The 20,746-nt window shown below is 38.7% G+C and overlaps 1 protein-coding gene across 1 annotated transcript; it reads left to right on the top strand.

The window, feature by feature from the left end:
• Positions 1 to 9,770: 9,770 nt before the first annotated feature.
• Positions 9,771 to 19,757, top strand: LOC133714861 (em protein H5). The gene is made up of 3 exons (XM_062141122.1): positions 9,771 to 9,911; positions 19,122 to 19,327; positions 19,415 to 19,757. The coding sequence occupies exons 2-3, from the start codon at positions 19,213 to 19,215 to the stop codon at positions 19,552 to 19,554; spliced, it is 255 nt and encodes an 84-aa protein (XP_061997106.1). The 5' UTR covers positions 9,771 to 9,911; positions 19,122 to 19,212; the 3' UTR covers positions 19,555 to 19,757.
• Positions 19,758 to 20,746: the final 989 nt, after the last annotated feature.

The following is a 20,746-nucleotide window of genomic DNA, read 5'->3' as shown; positions in this document are numbered from 1 at the left end:
TACAAAATTTCATTATTCAAATGCAGGTGGATATTATCACTTGCTGGTATAAGCAACATAACTCTCATGTATACTTCTTCTACCCAAGACCTTCTATAATGTGAAAGTTCGTTACACTCCTAAAAATGAGTTTGCCTAATGAAATACGGTAATTAAAAATAATATGATGATTCGAAGCATTTAATTGTTAAAGTCCAACCAACTCTTAAGTCCACTTTTCTTTTATTGATTTTGTAACACGGTTCAAAAACTCAGAATATCATATACTTACTCTAAAGCATAGTATAAATTTTAACAGTTTTACTAACAAAAGAAAGGATAAAGAAAAGAGTTTTTATGCGACGGTGAGTGGGTGGCGGTTATTTTGCCGAGAAGATCTTGCGTGGGGCACCCGTAGGGACACATGGTGGGGAGGGCCAATCACCCCCCAGAAGGGGGGGTGTTTTGGGTATTTCACTTTAGGAAGCAGGGGCATTTTCGGCAGAGATGAAAAATTTCGGCAGTTCTGATTGGGTGGCCTTACGGCCACGTGGTGGGGAAACCCCCACCTAAGTATTTGCCTATTTTGCCAAGTGGTATGGCCATTGTTCAACGGTCAAACACGTTAGTAAATTGTTAAGACTTAAGACTGGCATTTCCGTCATTCTCTTCCGTTTTTCCCACTTTTGATTTTCCTTTTTCAATTTTTAATTATTATTTCATGGATTTTCAAAGATACTGCCTTGCATTATTGGGTTGCACGTGGCAGACCCTTATTTGTCCTCGTCGGTGATCATCGCTTATGCAATTTTTCCCAACTCCAGCTAAAAGCTATCTGTTACGGACAAGACTGCGGAGTGCGGACTACAGTCTATAGTCCACAGTCGGTGGATGCTTTGCTAATAATCTACTATTTGCTTTTTCATGCTTCACTATAAATTATGGTATTATTTTAGTTCAAAATATAAATCATATTTATTTTTGATAATTTCATTTTTGGTCTTTTGAATGATAAATTTTATGGGATTGTCAAACTTTGGCTCCTATATGCTCTGAGTTATAATAATATCAATTATATAGTATCTCTTTATTCTGGTTAAAGAAAATAGTTGTGTTTCTCAGCTACATAATAATTAATTTCAACATTTTACTTAAATTACAATGTTTATTGTCAATAAAGTTTTCAATTGGTGTCTCATTTTAAGATTGAAATAAATTATGTCTGCACAAATATATTTTTCAAAAGTCAAATAGATAAAAGTGACACACGAAATATAAAAAATACTTTTCTTGACATAGTCGCATTGTACAACCAATGAATGAGTTTAAAAACAGAACTGAGTATTTATCATTGAATATTGCAATGTACAAGTATTAATACATTTTTGTATCATGTTTGCATTGTTTGAAACTTACAAAGATGCAAATTAGAGAGAATTAGTCATAATTTTGGATGTGTCTTCAAGAGACCGGCTTATTATTGTATTTAAAGCACATCATTATCTATTGTTGAATTAAACAAAGTTATGGTCTTGTTCCTAGTCGAACAACAAAAAAAGTTATGGTCTTGTTTCATTTCTTATTTTTTGTGTGGATTGTGAAAATGCAACTTGGTCAACCCAATTAAGAACTTCTCTCTATGTAATATGTATGGATGAGAGGCAAGGATCCGGCTCCTCTAAAGTGAGGAGCTTGTAAATTTACTTCAATTTCATAAAATCTTGATGCTCTACAAGAACTAGGGTTCTAATAGTTTACACCTCACTCCACTACTAATTTTTGAAATTTTAATCTAAACACCATTAACTCCAAAAAAAAAAAAAAAATTACGTGATTTTAGGCTTCAAAATTCGTTCTCTGTGCTGCAACCATGTGTTTGCTATTTCTCTGTGCTTCCATGGATACTCGTCCATAGTTGAAGAAAAATCTCTACAAAATTATTGATGTGCGATCTTAATGGAATGTACAACTACGAAATCATAATTATATACATGATTGAGGTAGAGGTAGTCAATGGTGCGTCACTGCAAGCCAAGGATTTCACTTTAGCAAAAGGCCGATATTCGATCGAGACCAAACCCATAACCAACCTGCCATCTCTCTAACTCCCCAGACGCTTCGACCAACCATTATGAACTCAAGATTTTATTGAGTTCAAGAGGTGCAGCTGCGGACCCTGTTACTATGCTGGCCCCTAGCTCTCATCCAACAGGTTAAGTCAAGCACCCACGTCTAACAAATCTCTAATATATGTTGTTCGGCTCCGTAGTGATTATTGATGATGCGTTAACTGTCAGCCCCAAAAGGAGCTCCAAAGTTGTGTGAAGAACCCAAAGGTTTTATGCATCTGCCTCACTACAACCTATTTATCTATCGTTAGCCATTGAAGGGATTGAATTCACCGGAAAGCTAACATCATCGAATTGAAATTTTTTGGTAGAAAACAAATAAGTTACTAGGGTTAATCTTTAAGATTCAAGGCTCAACATCCAAAAATAAATTTATAAGCATAAATGCAGAGGTGACATGATCCTTTGATCAAAGCCTATTTGTTCTTTAATTATTTTCTCGGATAATCATATCACAGTTACCCAACACAATTAATCATAGGAACAGAAAAGAGCAGAGGAAGAAGAATATATGAAAGGAGGAAGATTGACAGTGCATGGATGCAAGTCGGTAGTTTAACGGATGGAGAAGACGGCAATTTAACGTCAGTTACAAAAGAAGAAACACAATGATGTGGCATAATTATATGCATTGGATTACTTAGAGGATGGTGATTAATGAACTTTACAGTAACTGCACCTTAGAGGAGCTCAATCCGAGAGGCAAATATGATTGCTTATGTACGATATTGGCTTAATGTTACTGTCTTGTTGAGTTTTGGATGTTTTCTTGGATTGTGAAAATACAATTTAGTCAACCCAATAAAACTTCTAGGGATGGATGAGAGACAAATATGATTGCTTATATACAATATATATCGGCTTAAGGTTATTGTCTTGTTGAGTTTCGAATGTTCTTGGTGGATTGTAAAAATACAACTTGGTCAACCCAATAAAACTTCTATGCATAAACATGATGATTGCTTATACACAATATTGGCTTAAGGTTATTAATTGACTTGTTGAATTTCAAATGTTTTTGGTAGATTGTGAAAATACAACTTTGGTCAACTCAATAAAACTTATTCGTAAATGTAGATGAGTAATAAACTTATACACACTAGAGGTTTTTTTTTTTTTTTTTTTTAATGAAGATAATAGTTTCATTAATAGGAGGCTCAGGCCAGAATGGCACGATACATTGGTACCATCACACTTACAAAAAATTCCGCTCCTTTTCCGGAGCCTAGCAGAACAACATAATTCTATACTAAAAACAATAGCAGACAAAGGTCCCGGTGCCAATGCTACACCAAAGAACTTTGCACTTAGATGTGTAGAATCACCGATCATTCAGTAGGCAAAGTACCAAAGCTAGGATCCCTAAATATATAGGGAATTATTGAAAGTAAACATAGCTACTAACATAGAGTTGGGCTCAGGCCAAAACCCTAGCCCAAAATAGCCAAGATCCAAGAACTCCAACGGAAAGCCCACTCAAAGGCCCAGCAGGCCAGGCTGGACTCCAGCCCCGCAGCCATCTCCGCTCCTGAAACCCCGCACGCAGTTCCAGTGAAGCATTGCATGAGGCCGCTCCGCTGTGATCCCCGCCGCCGCAGAACAGACCCACCGCAGAACATGCCGCCTCCACCTTCCTCACACCAAAGCCACCTCAATCCAGTACCCCGCCGACCCACGCCGCTGCAGATCTTGAAACTCAAACCCCTACAACCGCCGTCCGTCGAAGAAGCCCGAACCGAGTTCCACCAAAACCCGCAGACGCAAAGCCACCAGAATCCGAGAGGCAAACCAGAAACCGAAATCTGAACCCACCTGCAAAAACTTTCGAGCAACCCCGCACAGAGTTCGATCGTATAGTGCAATCCCCGTCCGGCAGCGGCGTCGACGAGGCCCAAAGGCCAGCCTAGAGCCACCACCGGACGAAGAAAGTGATCGTGCAGAAAGCCCCCGGCGGCTGTGCTTAGGGTCTGGGGATGAGAGTAAAATTACTCTCGATAGAAAAAAAATATCCCAATTATATACACACTAGAGGTTTTTGATTACAATTAAGAGAGGTCAATTATTACACATTGGATTTAACTTTCACGTACTTTCGGATTGACTAAAAATTATCACTATTCAATCGTATAACTCATTTAGTTTGGAAGCATGCATCCAATAGCTAGAAACGTCTTTAATATGAAATATTGAAGAATAGAATAGTATACCAAAATATTTAGGATTCAACTCTCAAACTAATTTCCAGTAAGAACTAAACTCAAAATCTACTTCATTCTTAAAATTTTAAACCCTAATTTAAAAAATATATATTAAAAACAAATTCACACAAATGATGTGCCGCACTATGTCACTACGTCATTTGGCACGCATTTTGTCATCAGTAAGGTTGTAAAAACTTGTATGTGATGGAAACTCAAGTATGATATATATATATAGCCGATCGATCTAAACCTTGATCTTGAACATACAAGATAAATCATGCCCATGGTGATTGATTTTGCGTTGTATTTATGAAGACCGTAATAATTAAATTGATTTCCCACTTGCTTTCACTTATTCTCCCTCAAAGAAAGATATTTTCATATATATCCTTAATGTGGATAATGCGTTCGCCATAAGACAAATAAAAACGTGGACAATGAGTTGAACATGCTCAAACTAGCTAGTCTCTTAATGTTCGTATTAGTGCCCTTAAATCTTAGTTTAAGTGGCATCATGTCATGTAGACCATACAGACCCATGCATATATTCAAATCTTGTTGATAAAACAAAGAAACGTGCTTCAATGACCTGCCAATCCAAAAGCACCACGTATGGGATTGTATTGGACATAACAGTCTGCTTGTGGACTTTGAAGAACAAAAATTGGATTTCGGCCACGCAGTTTACACGCAGAACAAGAATTGGATTTCGGCCATGGAGTTTACACGCAGCAGCCGAATCCAGTCAGCAGTTGCGTCATTGGAGCAGTTAGACTATAGCTGTACGTTCTGGTAGCACGTGATAATCATAGTTGTCTTAGTTGTCTGTAGACTTGTGAAGGGAGAGGATCCTCTCCTAAGTCAGAAAGAACGAGAGGATTGGGAGATTTTCTTGTTTATTTCTTCTCTAAGAACAGAGTATATATACATCACATACATCAAATCCTATTACAAAAGGATATTATTACAAAAGAAATATTCCTAATATAATGGCATGATTCACGCCAGCATTCCAGCATTGTCGGCCATCCTTGTCGGTAGGACTCACGCCAACACTCCCCCTCAAGTTGGTGCATACAGATCACAAATGCCCAACTTGTCAAGTGAGTCATAAAAGGCTTTACTTGATAGAGCCTTTGTAAGAATATCTGCTAATTGCTCTTCAGTAGGAACGAAGGGAAACAAAATGATATGTTCATCCAGCTTCTCTTTAATGAAGTGTCGATCTACCTCCACATGTTTCGTGCGATCATGTTGAACTGGATTGTGAGCAATTTCAATTGCAGCCTTATTATCACAATAAAGCGGCATAGCCTTTTGTTGATTGAACCCCAAATCTCTCAACAAATTTCTCAACCACAACATCTCACAAAGTCCTCGGGCTATTCCTCTGTACTCTGCTTCTGCACTGGAGCGAGCCACCACCTTTTGTTTCTTGCTCTTCCAAGTAACCAAGTTACCACCCACAAATGTGAAGTATCCCGAAGTAGACCTACGATCTGTAATATTACCTGCCCAGTCTGCATCTGTGTATCCAAAAACATCCAAGTGATTGTGTTTTGAAAAGATTAATCCTTTCCCTGGAGCAGACTTTAAATACTGTAAAATACGAAATACAGCATCCATATGGACCTCACTGGGATTGTGCATAAACTGACTCACCACACTAACTGCATAGGCTAAATCTGGTCTAGTGTGGGACAAATAAATCAACCGTCCAACTAACCTCTGGTATCTCCCTTTATTTGTAGGTACTTGGTCCAAGTACTCTGCTAACCGATGATTCTGCTCGATAGGAGTATCAACAGGTCTACAATCCAGCATACCTGTTTCTGCCAACAAGTCTAAGACATACTTCCTTTGACTCAACACAATACAATCCTTCCCACGAGCAACTTCAATTCCCAAGAAATATTTCAAATTACCCAAATCTTTCATCTCAAATTCAGAAGATAACTGACCTTGTAACCTTTGAATCTCCTCAATATCATCACCTGTCACAACCATGTCATCAACATAAATAATCAAGGCAGTCACCTTACCACACCGATGTTTAAGGAATAAGGTGTGATCTGAATTGCTCTGTCGGTATCCAATTTTCTTCATGAACTTGGTGAATCGGCCAAACCAAGCTCTGGGAGACTGCTTCAAGCCATAAAGCGACTTCTTCAATTTGCACACCACCTGTTCTCCAGTGGAAGTACCATATCCAGGAGGCAAATCCATATAAACTTCTTCATGCAGGTCACCATGCAAGAATGCATTCTTAACATCATATTGTTGCAAAGACCAATCAAGATTAGCAGCTAACGAAAGAAGTACCCGAATTGTGTTAATTTTGGCCACTGGTGCAAATGTCTCATCGTAATCCACTCCATACTTCTGAGTATAGCCTTTAGCCACTAATCTTGCCTTGTATCGGTCCACTGAACCATCTGAATTATGTTTCACTGTATACACCCACCTACAACCAACTGTCTTCTTCCCGGGTGGTAATGATACTAACTCCCACGTACGATTCTTCTCAAGAGCATCCATCTCGACTGTCATTGCTTTCATCCACTTCTCATCCTTCATGGCTTCCTGCACTTTACTAGGAAGAGACACAGAAGATAATTGATTCACAAAGGCTACATACGGTTTAGATAACCTATGGGTCGACACATAATTAGCAATAGGGTATTTAGTTTTAGCACTTAGAACAGGTTCATAGTGTTTCGGAGGCTGACCACGGGTTGAACGACTGGGCAAGGTTTTGGTGGGAACACTACCAGACACAGAAGGACTATTAGACAAGGAAGGATTAGGACATACCTCGGGTGATGATTGAGCAGGTGAGACCGCTGAAGGAGAGGGAGAGACAGAAGAATTATTCAAAACACCATCAGAAGACTGCAGAACAGGGTCTGAAACGGCCTCCTCGACCGACCGGTCAGATTGATCCAATTGACCAGTCCGTAACACATTGCCCGGGGTTTCTTTTCCTGCCGAACCCCTGTTTTCCGTTTCCAAATCAGACGATGGGTCGGTAGAGCTTCTATCCTCCTTTTCCAGCTCTGTTCCTAAACACTCTAACCTTAAGGATTCAGATGCCAGACTCTCATCTTGCCCATTGAACAAATCTTCATAATAATAAGACCTCTCCCCCTGAGGAGGAGTCACAGGAGGCAAGAAATAACAAGCATCTTCACTGAAAGTAACATCCATGGTGACATAAAATTTCTGGGATTGAGGATGATAACATTTGTAACCTTTCTGATGAGAGCTATAACCAACAAAGACACACTTAAGGGCTCTAGCATCCAATTTTGACCTTTGATTCTTATACAGATGAACATATGCAACACAACCAAAGACACGAGCAGGAAGAGTATTAGAGGATGGGATAGAAACGTAGTCAGACAAGACCTCAAGTGGGACCCGACCTTGAAGAGGGGCGGATGGAAGGCGATTGATAAGATGAGAAGCACACAAAACGGCCTCTCCCCAAAGGTACTTAGGCATGTTAGCACTAAGCAAAAGGGACCGAGCCATTTCCAGAAGGTGACGATTTTTCCGTTCAGACACCCCATTTTGCTCAGGTGTCTGTGGGCAAGAAGTTTGATGGATTATGCCATGGTGTTGGAAATATTCATGAAAAGAATGATTAACAAACTCACCTCCATTATCGGAACGAAAGACCTTAACATTAGCATCATATTGAGTACGAATAAGACTATGAAATGCTGTAAATGCAGAGAAAACAGAATCTTTGGACTTAAGTAAGACAACCCAGGATAGTCGGGTAAAGTCATCGACAAATAACACAAAATATCGCATTCCAGAAAGGGTAGAATGTTTTGAAGGACCCCACAAGTCTGAATGAATTAACTCAAAAGGCATGATACTAGAATGAAAGCTCGAAGGATAACTAGACCTATGACTCTTAGCCAAAGCACAAGTTTCACAATGCAAGCTAGAATCACTTATTCCCAAAAATAACGAAGGCATAGACTTTTTCATAACCCCAAAAGATGGATGACCCAAACGTCTGTGCCACAACCATACCTCACTCAATCGATCAGAACTCAATGTCAGGGCCAAAGGCTGTTCCGGTACTTGTGTTTGTCCTGCGTACATGTAATCCAAGTGAAACAATCTCCCCCTCAGGTCTCCCTTGCCAATAATCACCCGATTGCACAGATTTTGAAAAACAACATACATTGGATAAAAGGTTACAGAGCACTTATTCTGTGAATTCAGTTGAGATACAGATAAAAGATGATGAGACAACGAGGGTACATAAAGGACATCATGCAAAACAATGGACGGTGTAACCTGAATAGACCCAATACCTAGGACCGGAAAAGACGCACCATTTGCATTAAAGACATGAGATATAGAAGGAGATGACATAGACACAAAGAAAGACTTGTCGTAGGTCATATGATCAGTCGCACCAGAATCAATTATCCATGTATCACTACCAGTAAAGTCAGAAACATGTAAAGCAATACCAATTTTACCTCGAGTTTTCTTAGTCAAGAAAACATTATCCTTAGAGAGGTCTTGCCCTTCAACACTGTAGAAATCAGGTTCTGGTACTTGTTGGACTGCAACTTTGCCTCTCTGACTTCTACTCCCTCCAGTATTGCTCCCTCCAGTATTGCTCCCTCCACTCCAACCAGAATTGTTGGAATGAAATCTTTGCAACTTAGAACATTGATTCTTGAAATGACCAACTTCCTTGCAATAGTTACAAGCCATATGCAAAAAACTTTTTTTTTTTTTTTTTTTTTTTTTTTTTATGAAAGAAATTGGGAGGTGCGGTAGGTGGTGTACGGCAAAAAATCTCACCTTCTTTTTGCTTTCACTTTCTCTCTTTTTTTTTTTTTTTTTTTTTTTCACTTTCTCTTTTTTTCTTTCTCACTTTCTCACTTTCTCTTTCTGTCTCTCTCTCTTTCTTTCTTTTTCTTTGATTTGCACGGGTTGCAAACTGTGTCTCTCTCACTTTTTTTTTTTTTTTCTTTCTCACTTTCTCACTTTCTCTTTCTGTCTCTCTCTCTCTTTCTTTTTCATTGATTTGCACGGGTTGCAAACTGTAGCCTCAGAATAAATCTCTTTCTTCTCTTGCTGAGTCGACAGCTCTCCTTCTCTTTCTCCTTCGATTTCTGGGTTTGGGGCCGGTGCAGCAACGACGGTGAATGCTGGGGGCTGTGATCTAGTAGCGGCAGTGACGGGTGGGGAGCTGGGCTGCTGATGCGCTGCTGTGCGGACTGAGGAGGCGCGGGAATCTGTGAAGACGCGCGCTGGGGAGGGCTGCTGCAGTCAGGGAGGCGGGATTTCTCGATGCAGCGACCGGTGGAGGCACGATCTCTCGGTGTTGCACGGTGCACGGCACGCTGGGCTGCGCTGCAGGAGGCTGGATGCGTGCGGAGATTAAGATCTATGGATCGAGCTCTGCACAACGTCGGGTTTGAAGGCAGAAAGAAGCTGCGATGATCGTGCTGCGGTTTGAGAGCAGCAGTTCTGAGTATAACAGCAGTTCGTACTCGAGCAGCAGTTGCGGTCAGTTGAGCTTGGTGAGCAAGAGGTGAACACCGGCAACGGAACCAAGCAAGAGGTATGATCTAAAAACGATTAATTGACCAAAAGAACATAGTGTGTTTCTGGTGTCTGGTTTGGTTGGGATTTCAGTTGTTGAGCTTCTTGAATGGCTTTGTGCAAAAGAACACAAAAGAACTCAAAAGAACCCGATCTGTATTAATCAAAAGAACCCAAAAAACAAAAGAAAAAACCACAGCGGAACAGAGTCCAAATTGGATCCCTGCTCTGATGATCCCTGCTCTGATACCAAGTCAGAAAGAACGAGAGGATTGGGAGATTTTCTTGTTTATTTCTTCTCTAAGAACAGAGTATATATACATCACATACATCAAATCCTATTACAAAAGGATATTATTACAAAAGAAATATTCCTAATATAATGGCATGATTCACGCCAGCATTCCAGCATTGTCGGCCATCCTTGTCGGTAGGACTCACGCCAACATCCTAACCTTCTAATCTTCCCAACTTACCTAAGCTTTGAAGTTTGAACAACAAATTGACACGTGTCCAGATGTAACATATAATGGCTTAGGTTTTCCCTTTCTTTCCCTTATTATTTTCCTCTTATTCTTTCACTTACACGATCGGCAAGTGTTGGTCTTCATTCTCTCAGCTCATAATACTTCAAGCAGTATATCCCCAACTACAAACTACAACCTCCTTCTGCCCTCAACCACAAAACCAACACTCTTCAATTGAACAATCACCATTCCAAGCTCAAATCACAAAACCCATAAACCATCTCCGCATCCAAATCAAGCCAGCAATTTTCTATTTCCCAAAAAAGTTTAAATCTTACACACCTACTAATTGCCACACTAGTTCCTAACCCAGAAACCACGAAGTCAATTCAATGCAGAAAAGTTTTGAAACTCCGAGCAATTACAACATCCCTAATCAAATTTCCTTAACTCTTAATCCAAACTCTCCCCAATCAAAGCTTCTCCAATCCAAAACACTTAACAGGTATATACAAAAACAAATATCTTTCTGCAAAATCAAGCTAGAATCTCATGTAGATTTCAACTAATTGCTAGAAAACCAAAAATCTCCATATCTTGGACGAAAATCTCAGCTCCTGAATGGCTGGGTTGGGAGCGGTTTCTGTCGATGAATGAAGAGAGAGAGAGAGAGAGAGAGAGAGAGTCCAAGTCTAATTTGTATTTGAGTTTTGGTGAAAAAAAAACAAATCAAAATTGAGTTCAAGTAATAGCAGCCATTAGATGTGATTTTATCCACGTGGCATCTTGTGATGAAAAGTTTAGGTAGGTTAGGAAGATTAGAAAGTTAGGAGAGGACCCTCTCTCACTTGTAAATGAATTGGATTTAGAGCGAATCGACCTAAATCTAAATCCGTTTAGTAATAAAAAATTTCAACCCGACTCGCTCCGTTAACCCGGCGGATCGTTGATGGCTCAATCCAAATCCGTATCCGCTGGATTAATGGATACCCGATCCGTTAATCCAATTCATATATAATTACGAACATATATTAATTTTAAATAATAATATTAAATTTTTATCATGAAACCTCATAAAACATTAATAAAATATTAAAACAATATGAAGATGCTAGGTATCGCTAAAAGTTGAACTACATTATCAAAATATCCCCTAAAACAATAAACTAAGGTAACTAAAATACTAAATTTCCAAAGTATTCTTAACATTTTATATTTTATATATACATTTTTTAAAATAACATATAAATAAAAAATAATATTTTATTATTATAAAAACGGACGAGATCATTAACTGATCGGATCAACCTAAATTCGTGTTTGATTAACGAATTAACGGATCAATAGATCAAAATTTTCAATCCAAATCGGTCCAATAACCACGGATCCGGAGCAAAATCCGCTCAATTTACAGGTCTAGCCGTCTGGTTAGGGTTTGTTCAAGTAGTCTGTACGAAACTAATTAACAAGTTAACTATTCTAGAATAGTCACCTGGTCAGCAAATTAGTAGGCCACAACTACTTATTAACTAACCTAGCTTGATGCTGTTGAATTTCTCGATAATGATAAAATAATCGATTGTTTTCACACGAGGGTACAAATTGTATTGAAGAGAGATAGACTATTAAAATTTCTGATATATTTTTTTTAGAGAGACCGACATATTATAAAGAGAAAATATCTCATCTTCCACTGTTTTTGCAAAATTTTCCCGATATCATCAAATATTTATGACATATTACAATATATCATGATAAAATTAATGAAGAAATATTTGTAAAATTTTAGAAGAAAAAAATATATTTATTCAAAAAGTTACTCGACTATTAATAGAGAAACATACAGTATGGAACTAATGTGGGGGTATAAAATTTAAGAACGGTTTTTAGTATAGAAATTACCTAATATAGACTTAGAGAGGCAACACATCTATTTAGGAAAAATGTTTCAAGGTGAAATCTCTCAAGGCGGATGCAAATAATGGGTTTTTGTCTATAAACAGGAAATAAATAAATAAATGCTTGGGGGTGGAAATGAGGCAATATCTACAATACTTGAATTTAATCAGATACAATTTGAAGGGTTTTGGGTGGGGTAAAATCTCCTTAAGGGGAATTTGAGTGAGATGAAACCTCTTAAGGTAGATTCGGGTAAGGTGAGAAATCCCCTCGAGGCAAATTTGTGTAAGGAGAAATCTCCTCAAGGAAAATTCAGATGCATGAAGAGGAATCTCCTCAAGAGAAATCCGGATAAGGATAAATCCCCTCAAAGCGAATCTGAGTGAGGAGTAATTTGCTTGAGGAAAATTCAGGTAAGGTCGTAAGGAGAAATCCCCTCGATTATATGAAGGTTTCAGACGATCAAAGTACCCCATCTAATGTTGTATCAATTTAGGCACATAGCATATTGTGACCTCAGATGAATCTCATGAATGCAAAAATCAATTTAGCTATAATGCTAATGGATATAATAAATGTCGAGAATTACATGACCAGTCATCCAGTTGGATTCATCTTTACTTATAGGGGATAGTCGGCAGCTCCAAAAAGATATATGACTATAATGTTCATCACTACATTTTATATTATATGGTTCATATGTTTATTGTACTTTCGTAACTCAGCGATCATTTTCTCAACCACCTAGAGTCTCTTTTTTATATAGATGAAGTTTATTTTTTTTTTTTTTTTTTTTTTTGAAAATTAATTTCATTAAATCAGATAACGATTACATCGTTTCGAATGGCATCCCTTATCAATTCGGGAGCTAGTACAAACCACACTTGACTTTCTCTAGACCTTAGCGCATGGGTCGCTAAGGTATGTGCAACTATATTAGCTTCGCGCCGGACATGCAGGACACTGTATCCCCGGTGATCTTGCAGCAGTTGTCTAACTTCCTCAATTAGTATATTCATAGTGGTTAGATCCTGCGAAGGAGAGTGGATAGCTTGGACTAGCAGTGAGCAATCACTCTCAAACACCACCTCTTCGTGATGCAGCGATCGAGCTAGCAATATACCGTCCCTAAGAGCTAGCAATTCAGCATGAAAAGGTGATGTAAGCAAGCCATATGGCTTCGTCTGTCCCGCTATAAAGCTGCCTGCACTGTCACGCATGACATAGCCTCCTCCACCACGTCTGGAAGATGCTTGATAAGCTCCATCACAATTCATTTTGTACTGGCCTGGAGCTGGAACAATCCAATGTGAAGGTGGGGGCCTCTGTCTTCTTGAAACCACATGATACTTCTTGTACTCTTCATACCATCCCAACGTCAACAACAATGTGTCAGAAGCATGCTTACCTTTCTGTTCCCAAACTTGAGCATTTCTATTCTTCCATATACCCCACAACATCATCAGCACCTTATTCAATTCTTCTTTGGATAAAGTAGGTATTAAAGCCATAACCCACGCTTGGATAGAATCAACATTCCCGCCCGACCAACGCACACCAGCCTGAGTCCAGATCTCAGTAGCATGAGGGCAGTCCATAAATAAATGTCTACTGTCCTCGTAATTATGCACACATAAGCTGCAGTCCAATGGACCTGTATATCCTTTTGCGCTAAGACTCACCCGAGTAGGCAGAATATTGCTGAACAATCTCCAAGCATGTAGAGCCACTTTACCAGGCACGTTTGCACTCCAAATTGTCTTCCAAACTACCCTCAAAGGATCTATAGGGGGTTTAGGTGCAAGAACCAAACCCAAAGCTAAATCTTTCGCAACATAATAAGCACTGTTAGTTGTAAAAAAACCTTTCTTATTAAAATGCCAGACCTGTGTATCATCTCTTGGAACCTGGCTGAGTGGTATGGTGAGTATTAACTCCACATCCGCTGGACTAAAATGTCGCTGCAACATGTCTATATCCCACATCCGAGTAATAGGATCAATAAGCTCTGCTACAAATCTGGGCGCATCATGTGAAGGTGGAGATGAAGGGCAGCGAGGATACACATCAGGAATCCAATTATGCTTCCAAATCTCCACTTTAGTTCCATCCCCGATCTGCCACCGAAGTCCTCGAAATATATATAGATGAAGTTTATATTTATATCCATTCATATATAAATTCAATAAATTCAATCTTTTAAAAAAAAAGTTTCTTTTCTATAACATCTTTGATATATCCTCGATATTTATAATATCTCATTTTTAAAAAAAAGTTTTAATAAATACGTATAAATTGATATTTTAAATCTTAGATTTCCTAAGTATATTGAAATCGACACTTCATCTCATAAAATGATATCTCACAAATAAAAGAAGTGCATGGCACGCAATAACGAAAAATTGATTATTTTATCCTAAAACCGACATCTATCCACAACTTTTTATTTGATCTTTATCATCATTTTGTTTAAAACCCTAAACATCGATGTTGAATATTGTACATGACAAATCATGTCCCATGTTTCAACTAAGGTTGTCAATGGGTCGTGTCGGGTCAAGGTATTTGTCGTGTCACAAGAGACAAACCCAACCCATTTAATAATCGTGTCAAAAATTTAAACCCAAACCCAACCTATTTATTAAACGGGTTACCCGTTTTCAACCCGTTTAACCCATTTAATAAATAGGTCGTGTCATGTTGGATCAAATGACTCATTTAGGGATTAACATTGTGACCCATAAAGGCATAAACTAAAAAAAAATGCATAAATTGATTAAATTCACTAAAAAATTCACAAGACGAAGAATATAAATAATTATATATAATTCATAAATAATTAAATCAAATAATGATGAAGTAAAATATTTCAAATTGTCCAATCGTATGATCAAATACTCCCAGCGTCCAAAATTTCAAGAAGAAGTATAGCATAATCGGGTTGTGATTTCGTGTTGGTGGATTGACCTGCGGCCGACCCGCTTTTTAATCGTGCGGGTTCAACTCGCTTTATTTCATGCGGGTTTCAAGTCATATTATCGGGTCGTGTCGGAATTGACAGCCCTAGTTTCAACTTATTATTGTCGTTTACATAGCCCTAAATACCGGATGGACTTATTGAAAGCTAGGATTATCATATATAGAGTGGTTATAGACTTATAGTCAGACTTCCAAATTTTGGTATTTGAACATTTCCTTCAATATTTTCACACCAAACTACCATTTTTACATCCTTTTTACATTTTGTTTAGATCGATCATGGATGTGCTCATATTCATGAACATGCTATCAGTTGGTTTGAATTCAATTCCATCTAGATGATGGCCCAAACTAACAAGTTGGGTATTGGCATCAGATAAAGACATAAAACAAACTAAGAATAAAGCATGTGCCCATGCACGTAGGATTGTTATTTACTTAAAAAATTAAAAGGCGAAGTAATAGAGTTATGGTTTCAATATGTTGGACAATATATTAGTTGTTGATCAAACCATTACTCACATTCTACAAGATTAATGAGACATTAATTGGTGTTTGAATTTAAACTCAAACGCTAGTGACTATTTGAATTAGTATCTTACGAAACATTATGATCTAAATTTAGCAAATCGTCTTATTCGATCGTCTTGCAAATTGAATTGGCCACCAATAATGCCAAGAAAGATGTGTGCGCTGAGAGAGAGAGATAGATTTGCTAGAGGAGCTCTTGTTCTTAAGAGACATGAGTGTAATTGGTTTTTTTCTTTTTTCCTGACATTCTCAGTAATCTATAGGGGCATAATAGAAATAAAAATTTAAATATAGATCTAAATTAATATCAAATTTAAAGGTCTAACACTAAAACCATATAAGAAAATTAGAAAACTATCCTTATTGATTTTCGGAAGGAAAATGATGTTCGAGAAACTAGGCAGACACAACCATTCTTGAACAATAGGGAGAATATCATAAATGGTCACTAAACTATGACCTGTTCGACACTTTGGTCACTCAACTTTTGAAAATATCACTTTAGTCACTCAAGTTATATCGACTATCACTTTAGTCATTCCGTCTATTTTCATCCATTTTATCTGTTGACATCTTGTAAATAATATATTATCTCAAGGATAGTTTAGTCAAATTACTAAAAAAATTAAACTTTTTTTTTTTCCTTCTCTTTTTTCTTAAACTGCTTTTTTTATTTTTTTTAATTTCATTATCAAAAAAAAAAAAACTGCTTTTTATTTGTTTCTCTCTCTCTCTCCCGGCCTGAACTCTTTGATCTGCGCATGCTTGACCAAATTTTCAGAAACCCTTGCATGATCATTAAAACAAATGATCAGATCCTGATAAATGGCATCAACAAGAAGAATCTAAATATTCACTCGAGTATACACTCAATAATCTGAAAACTCAACCAGTATACACCCCTTCTCTTTCACTCGATCACTCTTCCTCCAAAAATTCATCTGCAATCTCAGATCCAGTTTGTTGCAGCCACTTGATTTTTTAGAAAGAGAACCCTTCAAATTCTCCATCATCATCATTGAGTTCTTATTGTTTGAATTGGTGAACCAATAGAATATGACGCTGGGCATTTGGAATTGGAGCTTCGTTTTCTCCAATTTGGCTTGGCTTAGATGCAATCATGCAAAAGTGGGATTTGGAATCTGGGTTTGGAGGAAAACCCAATGGGACTATACATGTTTTGCTTTTTTGTTTATCTGCTCAAATATTGAATTGGATCTCAGATATCGATAAATGAAGTTGGAAAGCTATATCCTTCAATGGGGGAGAGGAGAATCAATCCATTAGGGAATTATTCTCAATTCAAAGTTTCAAACTTTAAGAAGCCATTTACCAGACAAATGGTTTAATTAAGAAATCCTAGACATGATGCAGACCTGGATATATATATCAAATACACGTCCCCCAAGATTTTTCCTTGGAGTATCTAGGATTTGTTGTTCTGCAAAGTGCAAACCGGCGTTTGACTGTGTAGAGTGTAGACACCATTCTCCAGCCCCAAGCCATAATTCGAAGGGATGAAGCAGAGATCCTTGAATCCGGAATAGCTCAGGATCTGAAGTATTCGTGAATTGAGATGACGAGGAAACTATATTGCTCAGGAATGTTGGTTCCCGTTATATATCCTCCATCTGTTTGAATGAATGACTAGCATGAACAAAAATCTAATTGAAAATGTTGTTGACTAAGTTTATCTTCTTTTCAAAAAAAAAAAAAAAAAAGCCTGCCCTCAATTATAATTTTTTGAATAAAGAAAACAATAGATATTTTAGAATTTTTCTATTTTCTCTTATAAAAAGTAGTGATTAGACACAATTACCCTCAAATTACGGCTTAAAATAGTAAATTTAACGGTAATGACTAAAGTGATAGACGATGTTTAAGTTGAGTAATCAAAGTGATACATTCAAAAGTTGAGTGACCAAAGTGTCGAACACGTCATAATTCAGTGACTATTGTAATATTCTCGCTGAACAATATATAAAAGTTGATATAGTAATATATAGGAAACCTAGTAAATCAACGCTCAAATTGTCGACGTTTGACAACAAAGTAGTGTTGATCCATAGAATAGGCCACTGCTCAAACTAAACAGTCTTAATTTACTTTCTAGTTAGACTTCAAGATCCATCAAGTCTCTCGAGAACAATAGGAAAAGTTCATCAAATATATCGACGTGTCGTCACCTCAAGTATGTTTCAAATCTGGAGCGACCTCGGTTTACGAAACCTAGGGTTTCGTGTTGCTGGCGGCGGTGAAGTTTCGCTCCCCCGACCAGGCAAGGCTGCGGCGCTCTCTCGGGTGGTGTGCGACGACGGTGCGGATTTTGGTCTGGATCGTGCGGTCTGGGCTCGTTCCAAGCTTTGGTCCGGCAGCAGGGGGTTTGTTCCGAGTTTGTTCCAATTGGGGCTCTCTCGGTTGGTGCAGATCGGGATCTGAGCAGTCGATCGTGGTGGTGCTCCGGTGTAGGGTTCGGTGGTTCAGTCTGTTAAGGCTCTGGTCGCTGGGGTGACGCGAGTTCGTGCAGTTCAGTCGGGTACCAGGCTCCGTTGATCGTTTTTTGAAATAGGCTTTCGGCCCGGTCTCTAGGCGACCCAACGATGGTGGAGGAGAGATGGAGGCCGCCAGAATGGTGAAGGGCGGGGCTGCCTTCAGTGAAGGTTGGTCTGGTCCGGCTAGTGTGAGGAAGTTGGATTTGGTAGTGGGCTTGGGCCTCTACCTTACTGGGTTGTGGTTGCAGTCTGGTGATCTGGGCCTTGGCCCAGTTCTCCTCTTCCTTCTCACTTAGTTGGGTTGGATTGGGCTTTTGTGGAAGTAGTCATTTTTTTCTAGCCTTATTTCTGTCTTCTGGATGTTACCGTGCTTTGTGTTGTTGTGTTGCGACGTACACCATTTGGGTCTTAGGCGTCAAGATGCTCAGGACAGTGGTTCCATCTTCAGATAGGGTAGGGTTAGGGAAGTTTTTCATTTGCTTTTCTTTTCTGCAGTTCCTTTAAGTTTTTATTTTGTTGGCTAGTAATAATCTGGCTGCTTTTGGCAGTTTGTTATGGCTGCTTTGCGCAGTTTGTATTGTGCTTGTACTTGTACTATGAGTGGTTTCTTAAAACCCTCTAGCTTGATGCTGTGACGTCGTAATATATTGGAACCTGATTCCATTTCCCTCAAAAAAGTATGTTTCAAATCGCTGTCAAACAAGCAGCACAATCGTGTCACACTCTGTGGGCCCTTGGATCTACGTGTCATGAGGAGCCTTTCCATTGCTTGCCTCGTCACTCTCACGTGTCACTCCACCGCTTGCTCTGTTCCTTTATCTTCATGCCCTATATAATTCTCTCCGCCTCGTAATTGTGCAGCTAAAGCACATGAGGTCATCGACGTTATTACAGATTAGGTTTTCGAGCATACGACATTGCATTTCGCGAGGTGAATCCAGGAATCAGAAGCATGACTTCGCAGCAGGAAAGGTCTGAGCTGGACGAGAGGGCCAGGCGAGGAGAGACTGTGATCCCCGGCGGGACTGGCGGCAAAAGCCTTGAAGCTCAGGAACACCTTGCTGAAGGTACTTGGTTAGTTCAACTAGCTTTTGTTGAATGACATTTCTGCCTTGTTTGTGCTGATTAATTACGTGTTTTTGGAATGGTTTAAGGGAGGAGCAAAGGAGGGCAGACGAGGAAGGAGCAGATAGGGCAGGAAGGGTACCAGGAAATGGGCCGCAAGGGAGGGCTGAGCACTGGGGACGAGTCCGGCGGAGAACGCGCCGCTCGGGATCGAGGGTATTCCGATTGACGAGTCCAAGTACAAGACCAAGCAAGGACTAGGAGGGTTTTAAACTTTTAATGCAGCTTATGCATATAGTAAGTTGTGCATGTATTTAATCAGTATCGGATAGTACTCTAGGGTTTTGGGAAGTTGGAATAATGGAATGTATAAACTGGTCCTGTGATAGCTATTGCTGTGAATCCTGTCATTGCACGGTACTTAGTTTCTTGAGCGACGTACGTAAAATAAATAAACCTTTAATCAGCTTATATATAAGTTGAGAGATTCGAAGATAAGGACAAGTAAAATATGACCTTATTCGATCAACATAAGATCAGTTGATATATATGGGAGTATATATAGATTTTAAACCTTGGCAATGTAATCATTTCCATTTTCCAGTCTTTCCATGCTCGATCTCCACACGTATGCGTACGTGCCGCGCGCCCGGGCCATGACCAGTAGCCGATCACTTGAATCTTACGTAGTAACAACTAGGCGTACGTGTTTGCCGATGACCAAGATCACTTAAATCTTTGTCTCAACAATACCCAAGTTAGAAAAGCTAGAGAGGCGATTTTGGCATGAACGTTCAAGATCAGAGCAAAGTAAGTTTTCAAATTTGCACGCTCATATCAAACATAACGAAATGCCGGCCTTGAGGTCGACACTTGCTTTTAGGTCCTTTTCCTTTATTGGTTGATGATCTCTTGGTTAGACTCATTCATTGAAGGGCTGAAGGCAATGCTCAGAGAGCTTCGTGCTTCATGAAAAATTCGAAAAAATGGCGCGCACCAACATATTAACACCAATTTTTATGTTGTATATTTAACAGTTTGATATCTTCCTAGATATGTAACACGTTAAGTCGAAATTAATATAAATTCAAGTTGTATTGAATTGAAATATGTTTAGTCTACAAAAATCATCTTTAGTAATGAATGAAATATGTCTAGTCTACAAAAATTATCTTTAGTAATGAGAGCTATATTGAGTTATAAATATAAATTTTAGCTACCAATACTACTGTAATGTGTTTAACGGTTTGGTACTTTACTAGACATAAAACGACTCGAGACAAGTCAAATTCAACACAAATTTAAGTTCTTATTAAAAAAAAAATACAAATTTAAGTTGTATTAAGTTGATTTATAGCCACAAACACCATCTTTAGTAATGAGGGTTATATTGAGCCTCTAACAAGTAACGAATGAAGACC

Source organism: Rosa rugosa, chromosome 6 (assembly GCF_958449725.1).
Source record: "Rosa rugosa chromosome 6, drRosRugo1.1, whole genome shotgun sequence".
NCBI classification, from domain to species: Eukaryota; Viridiplantae; Streptophyta; class Magnoliopsida; order Rosales; family Rosaceae; genus Rosa; species Rosa rugosa.
The sequence above is the reverse complement of the archived record's forward strand: the minus strand, read 5'-3'. Positions and strand labels throughout refer to the sequence as shown.

Excerpts from the sequence above, each read along its gene's own strand:
- LOC133714861 (XM_062141122.1), top strand. The coding sequence starts at position 19,213 with ATGACTTCGCAGCAGGAAAGGTCTGAGCTGGACGAGAGGGCCAGGCGA. Across the intron at positions 19,328-19,414 it reads TCAGGAACACCTTGCTGAAG|GGAGGAGCAAAGGAGGGCAG; the intron begins GTACTTGGTTAG and ends GAATGGTTTAAG.